Raw genomic sequence first — 27302 nt, 5'->3', positions numbered from 1 at the left:
GGCCATAGAAGGTCACAGCATATCGTTTCCCAGAATGCTCCCTGACTTTCCATTGTTCCTGCTGTCAGTATTCATTGGTATTGGTACCCAGCTGCTGATCATCAGTGTTCCCTTGGTATTTAAATACTCCTTCTTTGGACTGGTTTTTAGAGTTGAGCGAGTAGCTAACTATTCATTCTCATATACTCATAACGAGTACTGTCTAATCCTCACGTATTCATTCCAAATAGTGTGTGTAATGCAAGTCAATGGGGAAAACTCTCAAAGTAACGAGTGACCCGAATGCTGTACTACTCGCTACTTGCACAAACAGTACGGCATTTGGGTTACTCGTTACATTGCGAGTTTTTCCCCATTCACTTGCATTGCACGAATAGTTTGGTACTCGCTCAACTTTACTGGTGATATTTTTCAGTTCCTTCAAGCCTAGGTTGCAAGCAGGTGGCTTGTACTCCTGTGATATCGTTTCTGAATACTCTGCGTCATCTAATAAGTAGTTCACGCTTTTTCCCCTGCGTGTCCTCCTTGTGCCTTCTGTAGTGTTTAGTGGGGTTGGTGAAGAGCTCATCCCACCCATTCCGTATTTAGGGCCCAGCACTAGGGATACCTAGGGTCAGGTATCCGGCTCGGTGCATAGGAGCGGAACCTATCTAGGGTGGTAAGTGACCCCAGGGACCAGCAGTAGGTTTGGTCAAGGGTCACCATTTTCCCCTTCCCTAGACACACTGTTCCCCTTCCCTTTCGCTTGATACTTGCCTGTACTTAGAGGGACAATTTCATATTGATTACAAGGTCCGGAGGGTGTTACTAGAGTCCAACAACCTCTCTACACACAACCATGGGCAGGGTGTAAGAAATGAACATCTCATGAAGAACCACAGCGCCCCTCCAGTCTGGGAGGGAAATAGGTCGCTGAACTTCTGTGCAACCTAATGCATAGTCACAGAAAAGGTGACAAGAAATTGAACCATATATACAAAAAAAACAAAAAACACACTCAAGCTAAAAAGGTCTACTATTAATTTTTTTTATTTATAGAAAACAGTATTTTTTTCCCAAATCACAAAAAGTATTTTAAGTGAATAAACGTTTTCCTGGTTGGGGAATATTTTGTTTAGTATTTCTTTCCATGACGGTTTCTAAGGTGCACACATCGACCTGATTTATGACATTACAGCACAAATAGGGTGAATATTAATAGAAAACATCACAAAGACAAATTCCACATTTCATCTTTCAAAAAAAAAAACCAAAACCATGTACATTCAGGGATGCAGAAATTGCAAATGTCCCAAAAAGGTCCTTGTCCCATCCAAAAAGGTCCTTGTCCCATAGTGGTACTATAAATGACACCTGATAGTTGGGATGCATCAGATTGTCCATGGGGGTCCGGGAGCTTCAAGTACCACCTCCGCCTATAAAGGATGCCCGCTCTGACCGGATTATAGCATTTTAGAGTAAAAAAAAAAAAATATATCATCCACCAGCTTCAGATGTGACCATGATAAGATCAGGAGAACATTTTATTCCATTTACATCCTTTTCTGCAGCAATTATTACTTGCCTCTATTTACAACCCTTATGCTTTCCTATGGATTTCATTGTCGGGCTACATAGAAGTCAATGGAAACCAACACCGATTGGTGTCCGGATGGTTCAATTAACTTCTATGGGGATAGAAAAAAAACTAAAAAAAAAACAAAAACAAAAAAACACATAAAAATCACATTTGTGTCAAAAAAGTAAGGAAATTCTGAAAATAGATTATCTACCTAGCACTAAAGTAGGGTTAGTCAATGATTTTAGCCACACGGTAAGGACACAGGTCAGTCACACGTCCTACAATGTATGTGTGATGTCTGCATTATTGACGTCTGTTTAAAAAAAATCTGCATTCCTTAATAAATAAAAAATAAGATTTTTGAGCATCTTTTCTTAATAATCGATTTGTGTAATTCCTCTGTTATTCCTCCTGGAAACAAATAAAGTGGCTAATGGGCATTGCCATCCTTATGTCAATAAAGGGAGTCTATGCACAATGGAGAGTAGAACCACAAGTACATCACTCCTCACCCCCAAAACTATTTTTAAATGGTGTGGTAACACCTAGCAGCAAATGTATTCATATTTCCAAGAGGACTAACAGAGGAGCAAAAGAGTACAGTTTTAAAAGTGTAACTGTTAGGTTCAGGGGAATGTTCACACTAAGCTGTCGTATGTGTGTACACGGTGATTACTCTTTTAGGGTCATTATATGGCTCATTTCTGGATGTTTGGGGTTTTCTTGCTTATTGTCAGTTTTCTTTAAAGCGGTATTCCCATCTCCCAGATCCTATCCCAATGTGTAGTAGGTAATATTATATTATTATTATTAATTATTATTATTAATAATAGCAAATACCTCCAATTAGAAATGTAGTATAGTTCTCCTGATTAGCTGTCACTTACCTCATGTGCAGGGCATTGCAGCTCAGGTATCAATGGTTAGGACCATGCATATAATGACAGTTAGTTGTAGTCCTAATTATGCATACCTAAGCTGCAATGCCCTGCACATGAGGTAAGAGACATAGTTAATCAGGAGAACTATACTACATTTCTAATTGGAGGTATTTGCTATACATATTGGGATAGGATCTATTGAGATGGGAATACCCCTTTAAGCTCTGCTCCAGGTGGGAGGAGACAGAAGAGGAAATCCCGTTCCCCCTCAGTCACACATATTCTGAAGTAACCGCCAAACTTTAATTTAAAGCAGCAGCAAAGTCTCCAGCTCCTCCCTCAGCCACCTCCATAGACGTCTATGGACAGCAGCTGTAACCTGATCTCTCAGTGAGCTAATAATCTGTCTCATTGCTTTTTATTAGGACAGTGAATTAAAAGTTAATGATCAGTATGGACGACGGGGATGAGAAAACAAATTCTTATTTCTAATTTATGTAAAGAAAAATGGTTACTCTTTAAAATAAAAAAAATGCTGGTTATTGAATGCAGAGGATTTTTGGGGAGAGCCGCCATGTGTCCATTAATGTGTACTCTTGTAGAACTAACCATGTTCAGTACTATCATCTAAGAGGCGGCAGATCGGATCTTTAGAGAATGACCCCAACCACAGGGCAGTCAGTGGATTTTTCCTAAAGTGCGTTGGTTGTGGTTATTATTAATCTTCCTAATCCTGAGGATTTTAATAAATATTGTTAGACTGTGGAGCTGAAAACTGAAAAATGTAATAGTTCCCTAATGATAACACAGGTACTAGAGTTTTATTATAGTCCCTCATCCACGTGTTGTAGGTAATAATGTCCTTTTGGATTTTGAGTAGATTTACAGTGCAGCCCCCAGAATCCGTGCAGCGCGGGGGTGATATGGAGTACAGTACAGATCGGGATGACCGCACATCCCGCACTAAGACACTGGACAAGCCTAAATTGTTTTCAACTGGTCAAATTTACTGTTCATGTTCCGTTTTTAATGTTGATTTTCCCAGCAGTGTTGGGTGGTCCCGGAGCCCACCGATTACTCAGCCTTTTTGGTCTTGTTTTGCAGAACTTGTCGTCGCAGTCTCAGGAGGTCTACGAAAAGGTTTCGTCCTAAAATTTCAGAGGCGCAGATCACCGCTGCACTTAAAGCCCCGGCAAATCCACATAAGAAGAGATCTTGACCTGAGAAGGTTTAAAAGAAAAAGATATTTTATGACCTATTCTATTATATTCCACTACATACATATATCTCTATCTATATATACACACATACGTATGTATGTATGTATGTATGTATGTATGTATGTATGTATGTATGTATGTATGTATGTATGTATATATATATATGAGAGAGAGAGATCTAGAGAGAGATCTAGAGAGAGATCTAGAGAGAGAGAGAGAGAATGTGTACACACATATATGTATATATCTAGCTCTTTAATCATTTGCTTTTACTTCGAGGAGTATCCTGGGACTTGCCTGACATAATGAATATGTCTGTCACTTACCTGTCTGACCTCAAACGTCAGATCCTCCGACCTTCACTCTTCTATGGTGAACCACCATGTTCCTGTGAGTTCACACTGTCTATCATATAGACTCAGTATATGGTGCACCGCCTAAGGATTTAGATAGTCGGCGTCCTCGCCAGTACCAATACCTGCAGCCCTATTCAATACCAAGTTGCTATCCTATATATGTTGCTCCGATGGTTCGTTCCACTATGATGTCCCTAGGTGGCTCCTGACATACCCAGTTATGTTTCCCCATTTTGATCTGCTGAGCTCTGCTAGATCAGTTCAAGCAAGTCTCCTGACATACCCAGCTCTGGACTCTGCTACAGCACTCTACATCTTTACCACAGGTTTTTTGAGTTACTGAACTCTGCTACATCAACGAGTCTACTCTGCTGTGCCGTTATCTCAACTCTGATCCCAGGCTACTGCTCTGCTCCTTCAGTTCCCATCCACTCATTTAAAGCCTCCATTGCTCCAGCCTATCCTCGCTGCACCGACGTCATCAGTCCGTGCTGCTCAACAACTGCTCATCTGGACTGAGGGCTTCCAGAATCCACCTCACCCGCTGAGATGTAATATCTTCATAAGTGGCTAGAGCTCCATTTTTCTTATACAAAACCATTCACATGTCAAACACTTTCCTTGAACCAAGCAATCTGTGCCAAATTGCGGCGATATGTCTGATATTGATCAGAGTGTTGGATAAAAATTGTCATTACAAGTCTATGGAAATACTTTGATGCCATCTTAGCATTTTCACTCATTGATAGGAAAAAATGGAGAAACCTTTTTCTGTTTTTCCATCAATGGGAAAAAAACAAACAAAAAAAAAACCTTGTGAAACTGACCATCTTCTGATGAAATGCTCATGATACTCTGTGAAAAAATGGTCCATGTTTCTCGTACGCCAAAAAAACAGATGTCTGAATGAGGTCTAAAGGCGACATTCATCTAAGAAAAAGACTGAAAGGCTGTTTTATCTCTCTAATGTGAACAGGCGCAAACTGAATATGACGCATAGTAACAAAAAGGAGACAGTTGCACTCTTTAGCGCTAAGATAGGTGGAACAATGAATATGGGAATATAGACATGCATTATTGCTTTGAAAAACATGTAAAAATTGAGATACTTAGCACACAAAAATGGCCTTCAGTCTTTTTCTTAGATTACAGGGTGATGCCTTCTGATTGAGCGCTCCTGCTCTTCAGCCTCAGGCGATTTTAATTCTCCATTTGCATGTTCCTGTCCTCCCATAAATTGTAGGCATTATTTTGAGAGGGACCCAACAAAAATGAGGTCGCCTTGCCACTGGCTGTTGGGTTCACATAAAATCTAGCCAATTTTGTGTGCTAAGTATCTGCATTTTTACATGTTGTTTCATAGCAGTAATGCATGTCTATATTCCCCTATTCATTGTTCCACATGTCTTAGCACTACAGAGTGCAGCTGTCTCCTTTTTGTTAAAGGCTTGTTCAGACTAACATATTTTCAGTCTTTGAGCTATCCGTGTGGATACAATGTTGACCTGTGTTAGTGCAAATGGGCTATTTTTGACACAACATCGCTAATCTGGACCAATTTACAGACCATCTTAATACCAAAATACTAGTGTGAGATGGGGTCATTAGCCCACTTATCATTCCAGTTTGTGATGAGGCTATTGTCAAGGAAGCCTTCATAAAGGGAACCTGTAAGGTCCCTTATTCCCTCCAACCCAGCAGCACTAATACCTGTATGCCCAAATTCCCTCCTAACCAGCCCTGTATAAACACTATTCACTAATATGAAGGTTTAAAAAACCCCACAACTTAGAACCGTACTGTGCCTATGCTAATTAGGGCCTTGACTAGTCGAAGGGGCATTGTGTCCCCCAAACTATTCAGCCCCTTTTCCATGTTATGCCCCTGTGGACGTAACATGATTTCCACAAGCCGGTGTCACTGCCAACTGGTAATCTTGCGCATGCGCAAAGCTCATTCGGCCGAGTTAGTGCGCCTCAGAAGCTGGGTGTATGTTTCACGGCTAGTAGGCGTACTGCGCATGACCGGAAGTTCAGAAGACGGGTACGTGAGTCATCTATTGAACTTCCGGTCATGCTCAGCGCGCCTAATGAAGCTGGGAAGCGTACACCCTGCATCTGACGTGGCTGAACTGAGCCGTGCACATGTGTGAGATTTACAGGAGCTGGCGGTGACACCAGCTTGTGCAAATCATTTTCAGGCCCACAGAGGAGTGATAACACGGAAAAGGGCCAACTAGTCTGGGGAACTACCGTCCATACGACTAGTTACAGGCCTAATTAGCATAGGGACAGCGAGATTTATATTACGTTTTTTTTAATCCTTCATATTAGGGAAAAGCGTTATACAGGGATGGTCAGGGAGGGAATTTGGGCATACAGGTATCAATGCTGCTGGGTTGGAGGGACCTGACAGGATCCCTTTAAAGGCCCCTTACACAATAGACTAATGGTCGGCCGAACCCCCTGATATCGAGGGATCAACTGACAGCGCAACATATACGAGGTCCCCAGCCTACTGATTGTCAAGGGAAGTGTTGATCGAGAATGTCTGATTTCAAACTGTCCATCACTTTGTTCTCTCAGGGATAAGCCTCTGGTAAGGACGTCTGGCAGCAGCTTTCTCAGAGAGCACAGAAGTGCCGGACAAATGATAGCCAAAGCATTGCTCTCCTGACAGCCATGTAATGTGTATAGTCAGCTTTACAAGTAGAAAAGGTCTGAGGTGATCAACAGCTTCATGGGTATATTCACAAGTAGCAAATATTCTGGGTATTAAAATAGCAAGAGGGATTCCTCATCCACAGTCGATAGCAAAAAAATCCACAGTAAAGGGACACAAAATTAGCACTGGATTTTTGTTACCCTAACTGCGTTTCCAATCCTAGTTTACATTACACGTTCACCACATCTCACCTGTCAAGTAAAGGCCCTTGATGGGAGTTTGAGGTCTGATTGCGATGGTGGTCTCAGGGCTCATCCTGGCAAGATCATGCTCTGCGCCATAAAACTCTCCTCGTGCGGCACCGAGGTAGTGTGAATTTGTGAGAGGGGTTCCGCTCGTATAGCAGTCAATCTACAAAAGGAAGAAAAGTGTTTTAGGACCCTAAGGAACTGAGAATGAAAAAGTCACATCAGGTCTCGGAAGACAGCCTTCTGATAATGATTGCAGTCCCAGAAATTATCTGAGGTGGGCACTGCATTTCCCCTGTGCTGCCACTGTAGGGTAGTAAGCACTACTGGGGTCCCTTGCTGATAATAGCCAATTGCTGGGGTCCTCAGCAGTGGGACACCTCGTGGTTAGCCCAATACCTTAAGGCCACGCGCACATGTTACGTATTTGGTGAGTTTTTACCTCAGTGTTTGTACCCAAAACCCCGAGTGGGTAAAAAATGCAGAAGTGGTGCCGTGTTTCTATTATAGTTTTCCCCTCCATGTTTTGACATCCAAGTACTGAGGTAAAATACTGAATTTGTGAACATGGCCTAACAAGGTCTCCTCAAGCAGATCTAAGGCCCTGATTCATTAATACTGTCATATTGTATATAATGAGGGGCGTGCAGGAATAAGATGTGCCAAATTCACTAAAAGGCACATGTCACTTAAGGTATTCAGCCAATTTTATCGGTGGCAGCCACCTCGTCCAAAATGTTACCATAGTTAAGGACTGGAGTAACATTTCTGGCATAATAAACGCAGCAACTTTTAAACAATTATTCTCCTTATATCCATATATCTTGTTCCTTTTATTGCCCATCGTTTGCCTTTCCCTCTTTTCCATCTTTCTCATTACCCGGTCCCGGTTCTGTTGTTTTTCCGTCTACTGTTGTTCCACTCACCTTGTCTTTAACTTGAGGGAAGAGCTGTATGAGGGTTTCCAACATGGCCTCAGCAAATGTGCTCTTTACACTCTCATAATCTTGACCACGCTTCTGCACCTTCTTATTCTTCCACTCCTCAAACCACTCATAGGGTGTGAAGGACAGCGCGGTCAGAGTGGATTTTCCTGGAAGGTGATTTTTATAGGGTCAGAATTGTAAGTAAAAAGTTTTTCCCCTCCCATTTAGAACATCATGTGTAAACATTATTATTCTGTGAGACACATTGAAAGTTAAAGATAAGAAAAGACGAGGCCCATCTCTACAAGCAGAAGTGATCTAAAGAGTGGTTCACCTGTTCCGCCATATGGCCACTGACTAGTTTGTAAAATGTATCTGCAGAGGGAATATGGAAGTGGCGAGCATCATGGTGGCGGATACTGTGGCTGTCATTCTACTACTGTGATCGTGGCATGCCAACATAAGGGAAAGAGTACACAATCCTATTGTACTGTGTTTTACTCTTTAAGTTTTTTTACATTCTCCAATATTTATGGTATGCAATAAGTATCTGAACACATATTGAAAATTCATGTATTGAGCCCACTTTGTATGAAAATGAAAATCCCTCTATTATTGAACGGCCTTCAGCTCCATTTCAAGCCATGACGATTTGATGGATGAACGCTCTGTATGAAGATCGATGTGCAGGGATAAGTCCACCAGGGTCTTCTTCGCCATTTTCTTGATAGTATCAATCCATCGGGTTGCTGGTCTTACTCTTCACCTTGTTCCTTCTATTTTTCCGACCATGATGTTCTTCTCAAGTGATTGCTCTCTTCGTAGTATTTGTCTCAATTAGACAAGTTGTACCTTGGTGATCCTTGCTTCAAGTGACATGTTTGGCTTCATTTGTTCAAAAATTGATTTATTTGTTCTTCTTGCCATCCATGGTATAGATAACATCCTTCTCCAGCACCACATTTTGAAGGCGTTGATTCTTCTGACTTGTTTCTCTATCGTCCAGTTTTTACATCCACAGGTTACTACAGAAAAGATCAGACTTTGTACAAGCCGTGTCTTCATCGGATGTGAAATGTTCCTTGATTTGAAAAACCTGTCCAGTGACTTAATTGTTGATTTGCCCATAAGTATTCTCCTATTGACTTCTGATGTCGTTGCTACACCTTGAATGATCATTGATCAAAATAGGTTGAAGTTCTTTACAACTTCCAGTTTGTTGCTGTCCATCTCAAATGTGTCCCAGTTGTACCGGTTTGTGTTGGAGACCCATGTTTGAGCTTTCCATCTTGACACTCCATAATAAGTCCTTCATTCTATCTATGCTTGTTGCCATCAATGCTCTATCATCTACAGAGATGAGCGGCCACTGCTCGGTGCACATCGGCCATGAGGCTGGCTTCAGGAGGCCTACATTTTCTGAAGAGGTGTGGGTTTAGAGATGGGACTTTTATGGCAAAATCTGTGGATATGTCACAAAGGTCTGAAATTGTAATCCTGTTTTCAGGGCTTTAACATATTGAATAAATCATAGTATTAACAAAAACAAAAAACTGCTGGCTCTGGGAGAAGTGTTGGCGCTGTTGCTTCCATGCCTGGCTTTCTATCATTAAAACAGGTAGAGGATGAAAGGGTTACACAACTGTCCTGCCGTGGACAAATACAGTGGAACTGAGATGGCTTCATTATGACTTATTCAACGCGTTTCGGAGAACACAGTCTCCTTCAGGAAAATCACATCGACTTCCGATCATTGAAACTGATCTACCTATACACAAATGCTGGTCACCTAACACTGGATAGCCACCAATATGGTTGACATAAAAGCTCCTTCATGGGTTCCCTGCTGGTTTTCCCAAGTATGATTCTTCTTCCACATTACTAGAAAACTCAGAAAGTCATGAGAGCTATGTTTGTATTGCCATTGTGGAGCTTATTTGTCCACCGGGTGGCGCGGTACATTTTCAGATGTTTGCCAGACATTCATTGTATAAAAGTGGACGATAAGCAGTATCTTAGGTGGAGCATCAAACAACCCAGCTGCCAGAAGGTACAGAGTGAACTATTCTCTTATCCAATTGCCCTTTGCTCTCTATCCCATAAAAGATAATTGATCAAGTCTAAATTGAACTATTGCAAAGAAGGGAATTTTGTTTACTTACCGTAAATTCCTTTTCTTCTAGCTCCAATTGGGAGACCCAGACAGTGGGTGTATAGCTACTGCCTCTGGAGGCCGCACAAAGAACTACACTTAAAAGTGTAAGGCCCCTCCCCTTCTGGCTATACACCCTCCCGTAGGAGTACGGATTCCTCAGTTTTAGTACCAAAGCAAGAAGGAGGAAAGCCAATAACAGTTTCAAAAACAAATTCAATCCGATAACAAGATCGGAGAACTTAAGAAACAACATGAACAACATGTGCACCCGAAAAACGAAACCCTAAGAACAAATAGGGCGGGTGCTGGGTCTCCCAATTGGAGCTAGAAGAAAAGGAATTTACGGTAAGTAAACAAAATTCCCTTCTTCTTTTTCGCTCCTAATTGGGAGACCCAGACAGTGGGACGTCCAAAAGCAGTCCCTGGGTGGGTAAAAAGATACCACATGAACGGGCTGTCAGACAGCCTCTTCCTACAGGTGGGCCACCGCCGCCTGAAGGACCTGTCTACCTAGGCTGGCATCTGCCGAAGCGTAGGTATGCACTTGATAGTGTTTGGTAAACGTGTGCAGACTCGACCAGGTAGCCGCCTGGCACACTTGCTGAGCCGTAGCCTGATGCCGCAATGCCCAGGACGCACCCACGGCTCTGGTAGAATGGGCCTTCAGTCCAGATGGAATCGGAAGCCCAGCAGAACGGTATGTGTGAAGAATTGGTTCCTTGATCCACCGCGCCAGGGTGGATTTGGAAGCTTGCGATCCCTTATGCTGACCAGCGACTAGGACAAAGAGCGCATCAGAACGGCGTAGAGACGCCGTGCGAGAAATGTAAATCCTGAGTGCTCTCACCAGGTCCAACAGATGTAAACCCTTTTCAAATTGGTGAACTGGATGCGGACACAAAGATGGCAAAGTGATATCCTGATTGAGATGAAAGGAAGAAACCACCTTGGGAGAAAACTCTGGAATTGGACGCAGTACTACCTTGTCTTGGTGAAACACCAGGAAGGGAGATTTGCAAGATAACGCCGCTAGCTCGGACACTCTTCGAAGAGACGTGACCGCCACAAGAAAAACTACCTTTTGTGAAAGCCGAGAAAGGGGAACCTCTTTCAAAGGCTCGAAAGGCGGCTTCTGGAGAGCAATGAGAACCTTGTTTAGATCCCAGGGTTCCAATGGCCGTCTGTAAGGAGGAACAATATGACAAACTCCTTGGAGAAACGTGCGTACTTTAGAAAGCCGTGCCAAGCGCTTCTGAAAGAATACGGATAGCGCGGAGACTTGACCCTTAAGAGAGCTAAGCGACAAACCTTTTTCCAACCCAGACTGCAGGAAGGAAAGAAAAATTGGCAATGCAAATGGCCAGGGAGAAAACCCTTGAGCCAAGCACCACGCTAAGAATATCTTCCACGTCCTGTGATAGATCTTAGCTGAGGATGGTTTTCTAGCCTGTCTCATTGTGGCAACAACTTCATGAGATAAACCTGAGGCCGCTAGGATCCAGGACTCAATGGCCACACAGTCAGGTTCAGGGCCGCAGAATTCAGATGGAAAAACGGCCCTTGAGACAGCAAATCTGGACGGTCTGGTAGTGTCCACGGTTGGCCTACCGTGAGATGCCACAGATCCGGGTACCACGACCTTCTTGGCCAATCTGGAGCGACGAGTATGGCTCGATGGCAGTCGGACTTGATTTTCCGGAGAACTCTGGGTAACAATGCTAGAGGTGGGAACACATAGGGGAGTCGGAATTGCGACCAATCCTGAACCAAGGCGTCTGCCGCCAGTGCTCGGTGATCGTGAGACCGTGCCATGAAAACTGGGACCTTGTTGTTGTGCCGTGACGCCATCAGATCGACGTCCGGCGTCCCCCAGCGGCAACAGATCTGCTGAAACACGTCCGGGTGAAGGGACCATTCTCCTGCGTCCATGCCCTGGCGACTGAGAAAGTCTGCTTCCCAGTTTTCCACGCCTGGGATGTGAACTGCGGATATGGTGGACGCTCTGCTTTCCACCCACGTCAAAATCCGCTGGACTTCTTGAAAAGCTTGGCGACTGCGTGTTCCCCCTTGGTGGTTGATGTACGCCACCGCCGTGGAATTGTCCGACTGAATCCGAATCTGCTTGCCTTCCAGCCATTGTTGGAAGGCTCGCAGGGCAAGATAGATTGCTCTGATTTCCAGAACATTGATCTGCAGGGTGGACTCTTCCTGAGTCCACGTCCCCTGAGCCCTGTGGTGGAGAAACACCGCTCCCCACCCTGATAGGCTCGCATCCGTCGTGACCACTGCCCAGGACGGGGGAAGGAACGACTTTCCCTGTGACAATGAGGTGGGGAGAAGCCACCAACGCAGAGAGTCCTTGGCAGTCTGAGAGAGGGAGACAGTCCTGTCGAGGGACGTCGATTTCCCATCCCATTGGCGTAGAATGTCCCATTGTAGAGGGCGCAGATGAAACTGCGCGAACGGGACTGCCTCCATTGCTGCTACCATCTTTCCTAGGAAATGCATGAGGCGCCTCAGTGAGTGCGACTGGCTCTGAAGGAGAGATTGCACTCCAGTCCGTAGCGAGCACTGCTTGTCCAGTGGAAGCTTCACTATCGCTGAGAGAGTATGAAACTCCATGCCAAGATAAGTCAGAGATTGGGTCGGGGTTAGATGAGACTTTGGAAAGTTGATAATCCACCCGAAACTCTGGAGAGTGTCTAGTGCCACCTTCAGACTGTGCTGGCATGCCTCTTGAGAGGGTGCCTTTATAAGCAGGTCGTCTAGATACGGGATGACCGAGTGACCCTGCGAGTGCAGAACAGCTACTACTGCTGCCATGACTTTGGTGAAGACCCGGGGGGCTGTTGCCAGACCGAAAGGTAACGCTACGAACTGCAGGTGTTCGTCGTGTATGACGAAGCGTAGGAAACGCTGATGCTCTGGTGCAATCGGCACGTGGAGATACGCATCTTTGATATCTATTGATGCTAGAAAATCTCCTTGAGACATTGAGGCTATGACGGAGCGTAGGGATTCCATCCGGAACCTCCTGACTTTTACGTGTCTGTTGAGCAACTTTAGATCCAGGACGGGTCGATACGATCCGTCCTTTTTTGGGACCACAAACAGATTGGAGTAAAAACCGTGACCTTGTTCCTGAAGAGGGACGGAGGTCACCACTCCTTCCGCCTTTAGAGCGGCCACCGCCTGCAACAGAGCATCGGCTCGGTCTGGTGGTGGAGAAGTTCTGAAGAAACGAGTTGGCGGACGAGAACTGAACTCTATCCTGTACCCGTGAGACAGAATATCCCTCACCCAACGGTCTTTGACGCGTGACAGCCAAATGTCGCCAAAGTGGGAAAGCCTCCCACCGACCGCGGGTGTGGGAATCGGAGACTGCAAGTCAGGAGGACGCCGTCTTGGCAACGGTTCCTCCGGCTGTCCTTTTTGGGCGTGACTGAGACCTCCAAGAATCTGAGCGTCTCTGGTCTTTTTGAGTCTTTTTTGACGAGGCGAATTGGGACCTGCCCGGTCCTCGAAAGGACCGATAACCAGACTGACCCTTCCTCTGTTGGGGTTTGTTTTGTCTGTGTTGCGGTAAGGATGAGTCCTTACCCTTGGAGTGTTTGATGATTTCATCCAAACGCTCTCCAAACAATCGGTCACGAGAAAAAGGCAAATTGGTTAAGCACTTCTTGGAATGAGAATCTGCTTTCCAATGTCTCAACCACAGGGCCCTACGCAAAACAACGGAGTTGGCTGACGCCACTGCCGTGCGGCTTGTAGCGTCAAGAACAGCATTAATCGCGTACGACGCGAATGCCGCCATTTGCGAGGTCAATGGTGCTACCTGCGGGGCAAATGCACGTGTGACTGAGTCGACTTGCGCAAGCCCGGCTGAGATAGCTTGGAGTGCCCATACGGCCGCAAAAGATGGCGCTAATGACGCTCCAATCGCTTCATAGATGGATTTCAGCCAGAGCTCCATCTGCCTGTCAGTGGCATCTTTAAGTGCCGCTCCATCTTCAACTGCAACCAAGGATCTAGCTGCAAGCCTGGAAATTGGAGGATCCACTTTTGGACACTGGGTCCAACCCTTGACCACCTCAGGGGGAAAAGGATAGCGTGTATCTTTAAGCCGTTTAGAAAAACGCCTTTCAGGATAAGCGTGGGGTTTCTGGATTGCGTCTCTAAAGTCAGCGTGGTCCAGAAAAGTGCTTAATGTACGCTTAGGGTATCTGAAATGGATTCTCTCGTGCTGCGACGCTGACTCCTCTACAAGAGGAGCTGGTGGGGAAATATTTAACATCTTATTGATGTTAAATATAAGATCATTAACTATGGCGTCACCATCTGGTGTATCTAGATTGAGAGCGGTCCCAGGATCAGAATCCTGATCAGTTACGTCCGCCTCATCACCCATAGATTCATCTCGCTGGGATCCTGACCATTGAGATGAATGTGAAGGCCCGTCATAGCGAGCCCGCTTAGGCTGCCCGGGGCCATCGTCCGAGTCAGAGTCTTCACCCTGAGGTGTATGTGCCCGTCCCGGAGCTTGGAGGTAACTCAGCTGAGGGGGACCAGGGGGCAATGATTGCACAGTGTCCGTGGCCTGAAGTACAGGCCTAGCACGCAATGTGTCAAGAATTTGTGACATAGTGAGAGACATTCTGTCAGCAAAAGCTGCAAACTCAGTTCCTGTCACTTGGACAGCATTCACAGGTGGTACCCCCTGGGTCACGTCCAGCAGAGGTCCCGACTGTGCAAGCGCCGCAGGGGCCGAGCACTGCACACAATGGGGGTCCGTGGAGCCTGCCGGTAGAAAAGTCCCACATGCGGTGCAGGAAGCATATAATGTCTGTGCCTTGGCACCCTTGCGTTTTACGGACGACATGCTGCTGGCTCTCTGCAATGTGAGAGAGTCTATAGCCAAAGGGCGACCAGCGCTATGCAATACAAAGTATTTGTAGAAACAAAATACTAAGAATACTACTGGCACAAGAGGGGGTGAGCCCTGAGGGCTGCTTACCGCCCGCTGAATAGCGGGTAAGAGGCGCAGAATTCCTTGTCTGGGTCTCCCCGGCTCCCCTCTGCAGCTCAGCGTGTCAGCAGGAATGGCTGCCGGCGTCTGTGGAGAGGGGCGGTCCGTGGGAGTTCCTAAACAAAAGTGCGGGAAACAGTGTCCCCTCTGTGCCGATTGTGAGGGCTGGAGTATGTAAAAACGACTCCAGCCCTCGGCGCTGATGCACTGACCAGCGTCCCGCCCCTCTCCTGACTGGCAGGTCTGGGGGCGGGAACGAACGGAACTAGGCCGCAAAAGCCGGGGACTCGAGTTATCAGCGCGGCCGCCGTAAAAGCGCGGCCCGCGCTGAAGTCCCCGGCGCACCACAAGTGCCAGCCGCGCCGCAGTCCCAGCGGCCGGCGCGACCGATTCCCAGAAGTGTGCCTGCTTCAGCGAAGCTGAATGAGGCCATGGCACAAGCGCCGCAGCGCTGATGTCCCCGGCGCACTACAACACCCAGCATGCTGCGGTGTGAGCGCCAAATGCACGGGGACACAGAGTACCTTGAGGAAGCAGGGCCATGTCCCTGATGTACTCCGCTCCATCCAGCATCTTCTCCAGGGGCTGTAGATGGAGCACGGTCTCAGTGCCTGGAGACCAGTAAATCCCACTTCACCCAGAGCCCTGTAAAAAGGGATGGGGAAGGAATCAGCATGTGGGCTCCTGCCGCCGTACCCGCAATGGGTACCTCAACCTTACAAACACCTCCGACATACAGTGGGGTGAGAAGGGAGCATGCTGGGAGCCCTGTATGGGCCCTCTTTTCTTCCATCCGACATAGTCAGCAGCTGCTGCTGACTAAAAACAATGGAGCTATGCGTGCGTGTCTGACCTCCTGCGCACAAAGCTAAAACTGAGGAATCCGTACTCCTACGGGAGGGTGTATAGCCAGAAGGGGAGGGGCCTTACACTTTTAAGTGTAGTTCTTTGTGCGGCCTCCAGAGGCAGTAGCTATACACCCACTGTCTGGGTCTCCCAATTAGGAGCGAAAAAGAAAAACAAAATTGCGTGATAAGTGTGTACAACTGTGTAACAAATGCTCATCCACGTACATAGACTATGCCCCTAATATAATGCGGTCACAGGCTCCTACAGCAAGGTAAATTAAATTGAGAAAAATAGAAACCCATACATGTATGGGCGGCACGGTGGCTCAGTGGTTAGCACTGCAGTCTTGCAGCGCTGGGGTCCTGGGTTCAAATCCCACCAAGAACACCATCTGCAAGGAGTTTGTATGTTCTCCTCGTGTTTGCGTGAGTTTCCTCCGGGTTCTCCAAAGACATACTGATTGGGGCTCACAATCTAAAGTCCCTATGGGGACAGTACTGCCAATGTATGTAAAGCGCTGTGGAATTAATAACGCTTTATAAATGAATAAAATTATTATTATTATACACCAAAACAAGTAGTCTACAAAATACATACAGACTCCAAACTATAACCTACATTAAAAATTCTCTAAAATAGACACCAAATAATTAATGTCAGAATAAATAATGACCCTAGATGTCAAAATATCTAGAGACCCCAAACCAGCCTCCTCTAAACTGATAAAGAGGTCAAAATCAAAAACACTTCTAATCTATACAGACTACTGATAAAATATAGACACTAGAACAATACAGACCCCAGACAAACAATATAATTATTAGAAATGCCATATGTCCTACACCTGTTGATCCAAGAACAAAACACAGATATAACTACAGACCACTTACGGGGATGTCCACGGCTTGGACAACCCCTTCTCATTCCCCCAGTTTGTCCCTGTAAAAATAAAAAAGCCTATACTCCCTCCGGTGTGGCCGCAGTTCCAGCGATGTCTGAAGTTGCGTTCCCAGGGCCCACGTGACATTATTATGACACGCAGGTCCCACGACCAATCAGCGTCGGCTTTCTTCTTCCTGCCTTTAGACATTTGAGCAAGATGTGAGCACTATGATTATTTCCTGCTCAAATGTCTGAAGGCGGGGAGAAGGAAGCCGGCGCTTATTGGTCATGGGACCCACGTGTCATAACAATGTCACATGAGCCCCAGGAATGTGACGTCAGACGTTGCTGGAACCGTGCCCGGACCTGAGACAAGAATAAGCTGATTTACTTTTACGGGGGCGAACAAGGGGAATGAGAAGGGGCTGTCTAAGTAGTGGACAAACCTTTTAAAGTTTAAAGACCAGATCACACCCTCTAAATACCTGAACAGTAAAGCTAGGACAGATATGTGTGCAAAGCTATTTAGGAGGGAAGGGATAGAGGAGAAGTTGTCGCCTGCTGCAGTCATAATAGGGATCACCTAAGGTTATTTTCTTAGCTCCTAGACCTCATGAATGGGGTGACTATTGTGGATGATGGATAATGCACTTGTGCCACAGTCCCCTGTAGGAACCTACCTGGACAGCGCTCCTCATGGGTTGGGTCTTTAGCAGATGGGGAGGAGATATATAACATTGGAATGTGCTGTGGAGCGTCATCAGCAGAAGCAGAAGCGTAGTTTTTCTCTCTGTGCAGAAAATTAATATATTTTATGAATTAGGACATGTAGCCACAAAGTGTGAAATAATACTCTTGCTGGTGGAGAGGATTATAGAACTCAAAAATGATTCTGCATAGAAATGGATATTCTGGCCTTCATCTGTATGTGCTTGTTTAGGAAATACTTCAGAACTCAACTATGACGTTGTATGGAAACTTTAAAGGGTGTTATCCCACCAATATTTATCTACCCATGTGTTGGCTAGATGATATATTTATGATTGGAGTTGGTCCAATCAATGTGGCTGGCACTGAGAAATAATTGGGAACCCTTGTGTTCTGTGTGACTAAAGGGGGCTTTACACGCTACGACATCGCTAATGCGAACTCGTTGGGGTCACGGAATTGGTGACGCACATCCGGCCGCATTAGCGATGCCGTTGCGTGTGACACCGATGAGCGATTTTGCATCGTTGCAAAAACGTGCAAAATCGCTCATCGGTGACATGGGGGTCCATTCTCAAATATCGTTACTGCAGCAGTAACGAGGTTGTTCCTCGTTCCTGCGGCAGCACACATCGCTCCGTGTGACACCGCAGGAACGAGGAAGCTCTCCTTACCTGTCTCCCGGCCACAATGCGGAAGGAAGGAGGTGGGCGGGATGTTACGTCCCACTCATCTCCGCCCCTCCGCTTCTATTGGGCGGCGGCTCAGTGACGTCGCTGTGACGCCACACGGACCGCCCCCTTAGAAAGGAGGCGGTTCGCCGGTCACAGCGACGTCGCCGGGCAGGTATGTGTGATGGGTCTGGGCGATGTTGTGCGGCACGGACAGCGATTTGCCCGTGTCGCGCAACAGATGGGGGCGGGTGCCCACACTAGCGATATCGGGACAGATATCGCAGTGTGTAAAGCCCGCTTAAAGCGTTAGTGAGTGAAGGTCCACATGAGCATGACCACCTCATTCTCACAAGGCTTCGCCCCTTTGGAATTGATAAGGGTCCTAGTCTTTGGACTCCAATTGATGCATTTATCACCTATCCTCTGGGTAAATAATACATGTTGTTCATGGGACAAACTCCTTTTATGTAATGCATACCCATACAAAATACTGTATGAAAACATATGGTCACGTTTTGCGGAAATCACAAGATCAATTTGTCAATCAGCACAGATACAGTTTTATGCATGAGACGTCACTGAGATAAAGTGAGATTAAAGGGGTTGTCCAGTGAAAAGAAGGTGCCACCTATGCAAAGGATAGGTGATAAGTTGCTGACCGGTAGGGGCTGCACCGATCTGCAGAATGCTCGACCACTGCTCCATTCATTCTCTATGGGGCTGCCAGGAAAAGCCAAGAGCAGCGCTCGGTATCTCCATAGAGAATGAATGAAGCTGCGTTCGAGCAGTTCTTCTGATTCTTCATACTAATAGGGATAAAAGCTCCCCGTTTGGCGGTTGTACCACCACCGATCAACAAGTTATCAGCTATGCTGTCGATAGGTGATACCTTGTATTTAAAGGGTTTGTCTGGTAAAACCAAAGTAATCAATCTCATCCATTTTAATTTCCAAAATAATAGGATTAGCATTAAGCGATAATACACATACTGACAAATGAGATTTGAAGGACATAAAGGGATATCTATGATGACAAGTGGATGTTTTAGGATAGAATGCAATTCTATGAGCCCAAAGCCAATGTCAGGGGAGAGCAAATGATCCTATTACTAGCACTGAGTGATGACTATAAACTGCGCGGATATATTTTATTGTTCCCTACAGCGTAAAACAAATATAATATAGTAATAATAACCCGGAGAGCCCGCCATCTGCGGAAAGTGTATAAGAGTAAATTGTCGGTGACCACAATTAAGTAATAAAAGTTATCATGTCAATGGCAAACATCATAACAACACCTTCTTAACCATAGAATTTGGGAGTCACAGAATTATGAAACATAGGAAACAGATCGAATAGATAAAGCTGAATGTGTGTATGTATGTGTGTGTGTGTATGTATGTCCGCTAAAGGAATCCGCACCGTCGCATTTACAATCACAAACGTTTGCATAGACACTCCATGTGACTCAGGGAACATCATAGACTATGTTTTGAGGGGAAAATTTAACCCTGCGCTTTACAGTTATTCACCAAAACACCTACTTGCATTAAATTCAATGTAGCTGGGAGCTACAGGTCATTAATAGGAGCTGTGATTGGTTGCTATAAGCAACAAAGGACATTCTTAGTATAAGAAGCTTATGTGTGAGGTAATATGATTTTGGGAGAGAGAGAGAGAGAGAGACACAGACAGAGACAGGCAGAGAGACACTTTGCCCGGGATAGTAACTATGCCGGGTACTAGAGTTAGTATTGTATATTAATGATGAAAAATTCCTAGGAGAGGGCAATAAGGCAGTAATCTGCTCCATTCACTTTTATTGGAGTGATGGAGAGGGGCGTCTTACCGTCTCCCCACTGTTGTGAGGAGCATGTGCACCACCTCTACATTTATTGACTATGGGACTGAGAAACGCATTTCCATTCAGATCGGGCTATGAGGGTCCCAGTGGTCAATGTATTGCCTATCCTATATAAAACTTGTCACAAATCCTTTAATATTCTTCTTAAAAGGAGTTTCCCCACATTTATAGGTCATAGATAATAAATGACTGATGGCTGCAGGCTCCACAGATCATATTAGGGGTCATTAGCCCTAATTCCTCTTCACTGAACAACCCACAGATACTGAATGGGGCGGCGGGGTGCACACTCGACGGACACTCCATTCATACTCCTCCCTCACTGTGCAGTTACAGGTACAGTCATATGAAAAAGTTTGGGCACCCCGATTAATGTTAACCTTTTTTCTTTATTACAATTTGGGTTTTTGCAACAGCTATTTCAGTTTCATATATCTAATAACTGATGGACTGAGTAATATTTCTGGATTGAAATGAGGTTTATTGTACTAACAGAAAATGTGCAATCCGCAGTTTATCAAAATTTGACCGGTGCAAAAGTATGGGCACCCTTATCAATTTCTTGATTTGAACACTCCTAACTACTTTTTACTGACTTACTAAAGCACTAAATTGGTTTTGTAACCTCATTGAGCTCTGAACTTCATAGGCAGGTGTATCCAATCATGAGAAAAGGTATTTAAGGTGGCCACTTGCAAGTTGTTCTCCTATTTGAATCTCCTATGAAGAGTGGCATCATGGGCTCCTCAAAACAACTCTCAAATGATCTGAAAACAAAGATTATTCAACATAGTTGTTCAGGGGAAGGATACAAAAAGTTGTCTCAGAGATTTAAACTGTCAGTTTCCACTGTGAGGAACATAGTAAGGAAATGGAAGAACACAGGTACAGTTCTTGTTAAGCCCAGAAGTGGCGGGCCAAGAAAAATATCAGAAAGGCAGAGAAGAAGAATGGTGAAAACAGTCAAGGACAATCCACAGACCACCTCCAAAGACCTGCAGCATCATCTTGCTGCAGATGGTGTCAATGTGCATCGGTCAACAATACAGCGCCTTTGCACAAGGAGAAGCTGTATGGGAGAGTGATGCGAAAGAAGCCGTTTCTGCAAGCACGCCACAAACAGAGTCACCTGAGGTATGCAAAAGCACATTTGGACAAGCCAGTTACATTTTGGAAGAAGGTCCTGTGGACTGATGAAACAAAGATTGAGTTGTTTGGTCATACAAAAAGGTGTTATGCATATTCCAAGAAAAGCACTTGCTACCCGCAGTAAAATTTGGTGGAGGTTCCATCATGCTTTGGGGCTGTGTGGCCAATGCCGGCACCGGGAATCTTGTTAAAGTTGAGGGTCGCATGGATTCAACTCAGTATCAGCAGATTCTTGACAATAATGTGCAAGAATCAGTGATGAAGTTGAAGTTACGCAGGGGATGGATATTTCAGCAAGACAATGATCCAAAACACCGCTCCAAATCTACTCAGACATTCATGCAGAGGAACAATTACAATGTTCTGGAATGGCCATCCCAGTCCCCAGACCTGAATATCATTGAAAATCTATCTGTGGGATGATGTGAAGCGTGCTGTTCATGCTCAGCGACCATCAAACTTAACTGAACTGGAATTGTTTTGTAAACAGGAATGGTCAAAAATACCTTCATCCAGGAACCAGGAACTCAGTAAAAGCTACAGGAAGCAACTAGAGGCTGTTATTTTTGCAAAAGGAGGATCTACAAAATATTAATGTCACTTTTATGTTGAGGTGCCCATACTTTTGCACCGGTCAAATTTTGTTTAAATGCAAATTTTCTGTTAGTACAATAAACCTCATTTCAACCCAGAAATATTACTCAGTCCATCAGTTATTAGATATATGAAACTGAAATGGCTGTTGCAAAAACCCAAATTGTTATAAAGAAAAAAGGTTAACATTAATAGGGGTGCCCAAACTTTTTCATATGACTGTAGAACAGAAGACCCAGGACCTCTGTCCTACCCATTATTGGAGAGTCCAACAGAGGGACTCCAGTGATCAGAAATTTAGCCTCCCTCCTTTAAGTATCTTAATTGGTGGGAAACATCTTTACTAGGTCCCTCTGCCATCAATATCTTGGTGGACATATGATGCCTTGGAGAATCCAGGTAGTCACAGTTAGGCCCCTGCATAACATCACTCCCACATTTAGGAACACCAGCTAACCATTCCAACCATTTAAACCCTAGTCACCCCCTTAGGGACAGATAGGCACACCAGTGGGTGCGGCCAGGCGGTTGGTGCACACCCACCCAGGGGTTTAGACAGCCCAGGGCGGGAAAAGTAAAGAGTCTAGTTTCAGAGTTCAAGGAGAGTGGAGGTGAGGCCTGTGTGTCAGGCCTGAAGTAAACTGACAGGTACCAGGGTAGGAGACCTTGTGCCTTGGCTAGGAGGCAGACGGTGGTCTCCGTCAGCAGGAGACGGGAAGTCGGGTCGGTGGAACAGAGACGTAATGGGCCAGGGTTGTAGCCCGCCGGTACCGACACGGGGAACCGACCCGGAAACCGTAGCACAAAGGGGGGTACTCGGACCCTGAAGCCAGAACCGACTGGAGCTGGTTAATTAACCAATTGAGGCCAGGACTAGGAGGTTCTGTCCCACCCAAAGTCCCTCATAGAAGACAACAGCCCACCAATAGGGGATAAGAAGCCGCCAAGGCCCAGAGATCCCACGGGCCAGCGTCTGCGGGCACGGCTCCTTAGGCCACATCCAGCCGAGAGCGGACTCCTATGTTACACACGGGGAAGTCATACACACAGAAAACAGTGCAGGAGAAAGATAGAGACCACCAGCCGGGTGTGGGACCCGAGTACATCTGGCTGCGGCACCGGCCACCACCACCTTGGTTTACCAGAGACTCGTGTGTTATTTACCAAAAGTGAGTACACCGACATCCCCTGCGGCCGTCACTCTCCCTGCATCTGAGCCATCGGGTCCCGGGGCCACCATCCCTGCCCACGGAGGGGTTAACAGCTTGCTGCACAACATCTCCCCCGGGTGTGCCGCAACAGCAGTGGTGGTGTCCCACTTCACCCCACACCGTAGGTGGCGTCACGAACTTACCACGTACATATACGTCCCCAATCCACAACCCCCTTTCAGTTGAAGTGACCGCAAGACCCCCGGGTCCGGAGACCCTCGAGCCACCCACAGAAGGCCTGAATCTGAGCAGCGTCGGCTGCTGGCACGGGGGCGGCACAGACATACTACAGTGTAGAAGTTTTCTTCTGGAGTTACTCCCCAAACATGGATGTTGTTCTCCATTCCATCCAAGAACGTGTTAAATGCCCCTTTTCGTGGATATTCTCATGTAGCCCACCCCTTTTTGAGGGACATTTAGTAAGTATGCCCCACGGTATACAGAGATAATCCAGGCAGTTACGTACAGTTTCTTCAGGTCGGTGTCTGGAATATAAATGTAGTTTGAGGCAGGAAGGTTGAGTTCTTCTTTTGAGCCTTTTATGCCAACGAAGAGACTGAAGCCCCCCGCTCCATGTCGCATCATGCCCAGCTGAGACTGGATCTCTGAAAGAAAACACAGGGTTTAGGAATAATTACTACGTGTACATGTGAAAGTGGGAATGCAAAGAACAGGGATTATTTCCATATAATACAAGATTCACACATACATCTGTGCCTTGCAAAAGTATTCACACCCCCCTTAACATTTTTTTTTTGTGTGTTTTGCTACCTCACAGCTCAGAATTTCACGGTTTGATGCTTTCCCTCAGTTAATGTAAAGAACATTGCTACAGCTGTGAACATTTGGTTTTTTCATTTTATTATTAAGCAAACAACTGAAAACTTCAGCGTGCATAACTATTCACCCCCCTAAAATCAGTACAATTACAGCTGCAATTCGCTTTGCATAAGTCTCTATTGCTGCTTGGATTTTTGCCCATTCCTCAAGGCAAAATTGTTCCAATTCCTTCAAGTTTAATGGTTTGCCCTGGTGAACAGCCATCTTCAAGTCTGACTGCATATTCTCAAAAGGATTAAGGGCTGGGCTGTGACTCGGCCACTCCAATACACATTCCCCTTAGACCAGTTGAGTGTTGCTTTAGCAGTAGCTTTGGCCATTGGAAGGTGAACCTCCGTCCCAGTCTCAAATCACTGACAGACTGAAACCGGTTTTGCTCAAGAATATATCTCTGTATTTCCCACCATCCATCTTCCCCTCGACTCGCACCATTTTCCCGGTCCCAGCTGTCGAATAACATCCTTACAGCATGATGCTTCCCCCAACATGTTTCACTGTAAGGATGGTGTTCTTGAGTTAATCAGCTCTGTTGGTTTGACGCCATACATAGCGTTTACCTTGGTGGCCAAAAAGTAAAATTTTGGTCTCATCTGACTTCAGCACCTTCCTCCATGCATGTGGGGAGTCTCCCACGTGTCTTTTGGCAAAATCAAAACAAGCCTTCCAATTTTTGGCTGTAAGTAAAGGATTTTTTTCGGGCCACTCTTCCATAAAGTCTAGCTCTATGGAGTGTACGGCTTATTGTGGTCATATGGACAGATACTCCAGTTTCTGCTTGGGAATTCTGCACCTCCTTCACGGTTAACGTTGGTCTCTGTGCTGCCTCTCTGATTGATGCTTTCCTTGCCCGGGCTGAGAGTTTTGGTGGGTGGCCTTCTCTTGGCAGCTTTGTGGTGGTACCGTGTTCTTTCCATTTGATGTTAATGGATTTGATGGTGCTCTGGGGATCATCAGATATTGGGATTTTTTTTTAATTTTTTTTTTTTTTTTTTTTACAACCCAACCCTGTACTTTTCTCTCTGACTTGTTTAGAGATCTTCTTGGTCTTCATGGTGTTGTTGGGTTAGTAGTGCCTCTTGCTTAATGGTATTGAAGCCTCTGTGGCCTTTCAGATCCTATCAAGGCTGTGGTTATCCTGGTTTATTGTGCACCTTTTTTTAACCACACTTTTTCCTTCCACTACACTTTCCATTAATATGCTTGGATACAGCACTCTGTGAACACCCAGCTTTTGTGGCTTACCCTCCTTGTGGAGTGTGTCAATGACTGCCTTCTGGACATCTGTCAAGTCAGCAGTCTTCCCTATGATTGTGTAGCCTACTAAACCAGACTAAGAGACCATTTTAAATGTTTAAGAAGCCTTTGCAGGTGTTGTGGTAATTGAGTTTTGTGTTTTCATTAGCTGTAAGCCATAATCATTAAAAGGGAACCTGTCAGCAGAAATTTCGCCCAAAACCTAAAAGATTCCCCCTCTGCAGCTCCTGTGCTGCATTCTAGCATGGTTCCTGTTATTGTGCCCCATGAGAGACCAAAATAAAGACTTTATAAAGTCTTACCTTTTTGCATGGGAATCTTTTTTATAGTCACGGGGGCGGGCTTTCTGGCGTCCGTTATTCTCCCTCCTGGTCCTTTATGCCGTCCCCCATCGCTCCTTTCCATACCTGATGACACCGCCCAGTGCTACAGCGGTCCCTGCGCATGCCCAGTACCAGTCTCATGGGACTGAGCACTGAGCACCGTGTGAAACCGTGTAGGCCCCAGAAAGCCCGTGACTATAAAGTCTTACCTTTTTGCATGGGAATCTTTTTTTATAAAGTCTTTATTTTGGTCTCTCATGGGGCACAATAACAACAGGAACCTTGCTAGAATGCAGCACAGGAGCTGCAGAGGGGGAATCTATTAGGTTTTGGGCGAAATTTCTGCTAACAGGTTCCCTTTAACATTAACAGAAACAAACACTTGAAATAGACCCCTCTGTGTGTAATGACTCTATATAATATATAGGAATAGATCCCTCTGTGTGTAATGACTCTATATAATATATAGGAATAGATCCCTCTGTGTGTAATGACTATATATAATATATAGGAATAGAGCCCTCTGTGTGTAATGACTCTATATAATATATAGGAATAGATCCCTCTGTGTGTAATCATTCTATATAATATATAGGAATAGATCCCTCTCTGTGTGTAATGACTCTATATAAAATATTTCCTTTTTGTATTGAATTACTGAAATAGATTAACTTTTTGATGAGATTCTAATTTATTGAGATGTCCCTGTATATATTGACAGACCCCGGGCCACTTAAATTGCGCACAGGTGGACTTCATTTCATTAATTATGTAACAAAAGGGGTGAATACATATGCACATGACAATTATTTATTTTATCCCATAAATTTAATTTTGTTTCTTATATTTTTCTCACTTCACTTCCTCAGCTTAGACTTTTTAGTGCTGATGCATCACACACAAATCGGATTACAAATATATTTAAAACACAGGTTGTAGTGTGGCGCCCCAGGACCTGGTCGCCACAACAGCATTGCCCTCCCAAAGGGTTAATGCTGAGCCTGGAGGTAATGGGGAGGTCCATTGGCCAGCAAGTTTAACACCCAACGCAGTTCTCCCTCCGGCCAGCAGGGGGAGCTCTGAACCTGGAATTCCAGGGAGCTTTCCTCAAGTCTGACCTGCGGGAGGAAGTAGTGGTCAGTCTGTAGGGAGAAGTGGAAGGAAGCAGACGCAGAGTGAGCTGTCCTGTAGATCTGGGGCCTAGAGCTAGAGTAGCTTGGCCCAGGGAAGCAGGAGTAGCTGAGAGGCAGCAGAGAGACTCGGACATCGGAGTCTGTGGCCACCAGGGCTTAAAATACTCCCTGGTAGCCGAATCCGAAGGGCAGGAGAGCTGCAAGCACCCGGCCCATAAACATCCCGAAGGCACAGCTGCAGCATCAGGGCACGGTGTGGACTCCAGCAGAGAAGCACCAGAGAGGGCCTGCGCAGCCTGCTACAGAGGGAAAGGGACGCACCATCAGTCCCAGCAGCAAAGAGGGCCATTGCTGGATTCAGAGAAGCAGGGTCCTAACATCACAAGAAAAGCACAGGAGTAGGCCTCATACTCAGTTGGCCAGAAAGATCACCCCAAATACTTCCAGGCCGACCGGATCCCCATCACCACCTGTAACGGTCTCCCAGGACTGGACTGTTTCCAAAGTAAAAGAGGAAAAGGTAAAGAGACTGTTGTTTGTGACTGGTTCTTTCATTGCCTGTCGGCCCTGCACCGTGTTAGCCACACCACCCCATAGACTTTCACAAGCACTAACAGTGTCCCCGGGGCTCCGCTCCACCTGTGGGGAGCAGTACTACCAATGCTGCCATAACATCACCCCGGAGGCCTCACACAGCAGCGGCGGCTTAATAGCCACAGACCACAGGTGGCGTCACGAACACCAACTTTATTCATCAAGCCATATATTCTACTGACACCCACCAG

At 45.7% G+C, this 27302-nt stretch overlaps 1 protein-coding gene across 1 annotated transcript in view; it reads right to left on the bottom strand.

Annotated features, from left to right (window-relative positions):
- Window positions 1-1003: 1003 nt before the first annotated feature.
- Window positions 1004-27302, bottom strand: part of RETSAT (retinol saturase) — a 54432-nt gene continuing 28133 nt past the window's right edge. Inside the window, exons 7-11 of the mRNA XM_075346253.1 lie at window positions 23434-23572; window positions 17449-17558; window positions 7857-8023; window positions 6934-7093; window positions 1004-3662 (exon numbers count right to left, since the gene is read on the bottom strand). Coding sequence (XP_075202368.1) covers window positions 3517-3662; window positions 6934-7093; window positions 7857-8023; window positions 17449-17558; window positions 23434-23572 — 722 coding nt within the window. The 3' untranslated portion in view covers window positions 1004-3516. The remainder of the gene's footprint in view (window positions 3663-6933; window positions 7094-7856; window positions 8024-17448; window positions 17559-23433; window positions 23573-27302) is intronic.

Source organism: Anomaloglossus baeobatrachus, chromosome 4, assembly GCF_048569485.1.
Source record: "Anomaloglossus baeobatrachus isolate aAnoBae1 chromosome 4, aAnoBae1.hap1, whole genome shotgun sequence".
In the NCBI taxonomy this organism is placed as follows: domain Eukaryota; kingdom Metazoa; phylum Chordata; class Amphibia; order Anura; family Aromobatidae; genus Anomaloglossus; species Anomaloglossus baeobatrachus.
The sequence above is the reverse complement of the archived record's forward strand: the minus strand, read 5'-3'. Positions and strand labels throughout refer to the sequence as shown.